Source organism: Puntigrus tetrazona, chromosome 1, assembly GCF_018831695.1.
Source record: "Puntigrus tetrazona isolate hp1 chromosome 1, ASM1883169v1, whole genome shotgun sequence".
In the NCBI taxonomy this organism is placed as follows: Eukaryota; Metazoa; Chordata; class Actinopteri; order Cypriniformes; family Cyprinidae; genus Puntigrus; species Puntigrus tetrazona.
In genome coordinates this window covers 17,430,786-17,432,459 of record NC_056699.1, presented here as the reverse complement: position 1 = coordinate 17,432,459, position 1,674 = coordinate 17,430,786, and the positions used below count along the sequence as shown (strand labels likewise).

Sequence of the window (1,674 nt, the reverse complement as noted above, 5' to 3'; positions counted from 1 at the left end):
CATATTTAAATTATTATTAAATTGTAATAATGTCGAATAGATTTTAATCTGGCTTAAAAATATTAATAATTATACCTAGAAACAATTGGAATTATTAAATTTAAATTAAATTATAAAAAGTATGGCTTATTTAAACTGACGTAGGTTAAATAGCGAAACAATTACAACGATTACAGTGTTTTCACATCATTTACTTAACGATATTTCAATCACGCGGTTGTTGTGTTGTGTTTGAGCTCTTTGTAGTTGTGAGCATCGATGTGATATGGTCAGGTGTGTGTGTGTGTGTGTGTGTGTGTGTGTGTGTGTGTGTGTGTGTGTCTCTTTGTTTTGAGTATGCAAACCCTCATAAATCAGTTTCAGAGTTAGTGCTAACAGGTTTAACCCTGCCTGCATTCCCCGTCACGTCACACACAGAGAAGCTGTTACTGAGCGGACGTGATTTATTGCCGTGTGGAGCCAATGGCAACAGGATCACTTTCTAGAGCGCCCTAGTTAGTGTGTTCACTTAGGCAACAAGGCTTATTGTTCGTTTGTTGGATTAGGGATTTAAAGAAACCTGAACTCTTACTTTTTTAAGGCCGTAGACTTCCACTTGACGGAGATGAATGAAAGAAGTCTTGCGTTTTCTTATAAATACAGTGTGTGTTCACAGCCGTGTGTTTTCTCTGTCAGTCCACAGTTTCAGTGTGTCCGTGCTGCCCGGCACCAAACTGGAAAGCGGCCCGGCGACTCTGCATCTGTGCAACAATGCTCTGGTCATCGCCAAAGACCTGCCGGCGGTCATCATCGGTCACTGGAACCTGCTGGACCTGCGGCGATACGGGCCGGTCAGCAACGGGTTCGTGTTTGAGGGAGGAACGCGCTGCGGTTACTGTGAGTGTGTCGACGAATCGGGGGGAAGCTTTTGGATGAAATGCTTCAAGAAACGAAATGACGCTCTGTATGCACCTCTGAAACCCTCCACCTCCCCCAGCTCCACCTGTCCAGGCCAAATACATTAACATTGCCACAAACGTGCTAAAACTATTCCAAGAGAAATATGGATATATGCTGTAGTTATATATAGCATTCCTCGTATTGCTCAGCAGTTCTTATTAGCTTTGGTAAATAGATGTAGAGACAGATTTTCAAATGCTTAAAAAGAGCTGATTTGTTCACTTGATTGAATGTGGTTGTGTGTGTGTGTGTGGTTTTGACCTTGTGGGGACACGTTGGTCCTCGTTACAAAACAAGCTTATAAATGATACATAATTAAGTTTTTGGAGAATCTAAAGCTTCGTGTGAGAGGCAGGTTTAGGTGCAGGGTATAAAAAGCACCTATGCAGTTAGTTACAGGAATATAAATGTGTGTGTGTGGTCACGGCTGACTGGTTTTGGGTGGTCTTGTTTGTAGAGTGATGGATGTCTCTGTTCAGTGACCTCCACCTCCATCAAACTTCATCCGATCCCTGGAAGTCAGACATCAGTGACATCCTTCGAGAAACAGCTGCGGGCACGGCACCGCATTTAGAGAGTGCTCAGCAGTGGTTTAAATAATGGAGTAAAAGCATTGCTAATGACTCGAAGTGAAACCAGAAAAAAATAGATTTTTTGCTAAATGTCACATTTTTGTTTAGTTTAATTTGATAAAAGAACTACAATTAAATAAGATTAAAACTGCTTGTTTAAAAA

The 1,674-nt window shown here is 41.3% G+C and overlaps 1 protein-coding gene across 1 annotated transcript in view; it reads left to right on the top strand.

The window, feature by feature from the left end:
• The window catches only part of LOC122348766 (protein Dok-7-like), a 10,289-nt gene that overhangs the window by 391 nt on the left and 8,224 nt on the right, over positions 1 to 1,674 (top strand). The window contains exon 2 of the mRNA XM_043244619.1: positions 676 to 876. Coding sequence (XP_043100554.1) covers positions 676 to 876 — 201 coding nt within the window. The remainder of the gene's footprint in view (positions 1 to 675; positions 877 to 1,674) is intronic.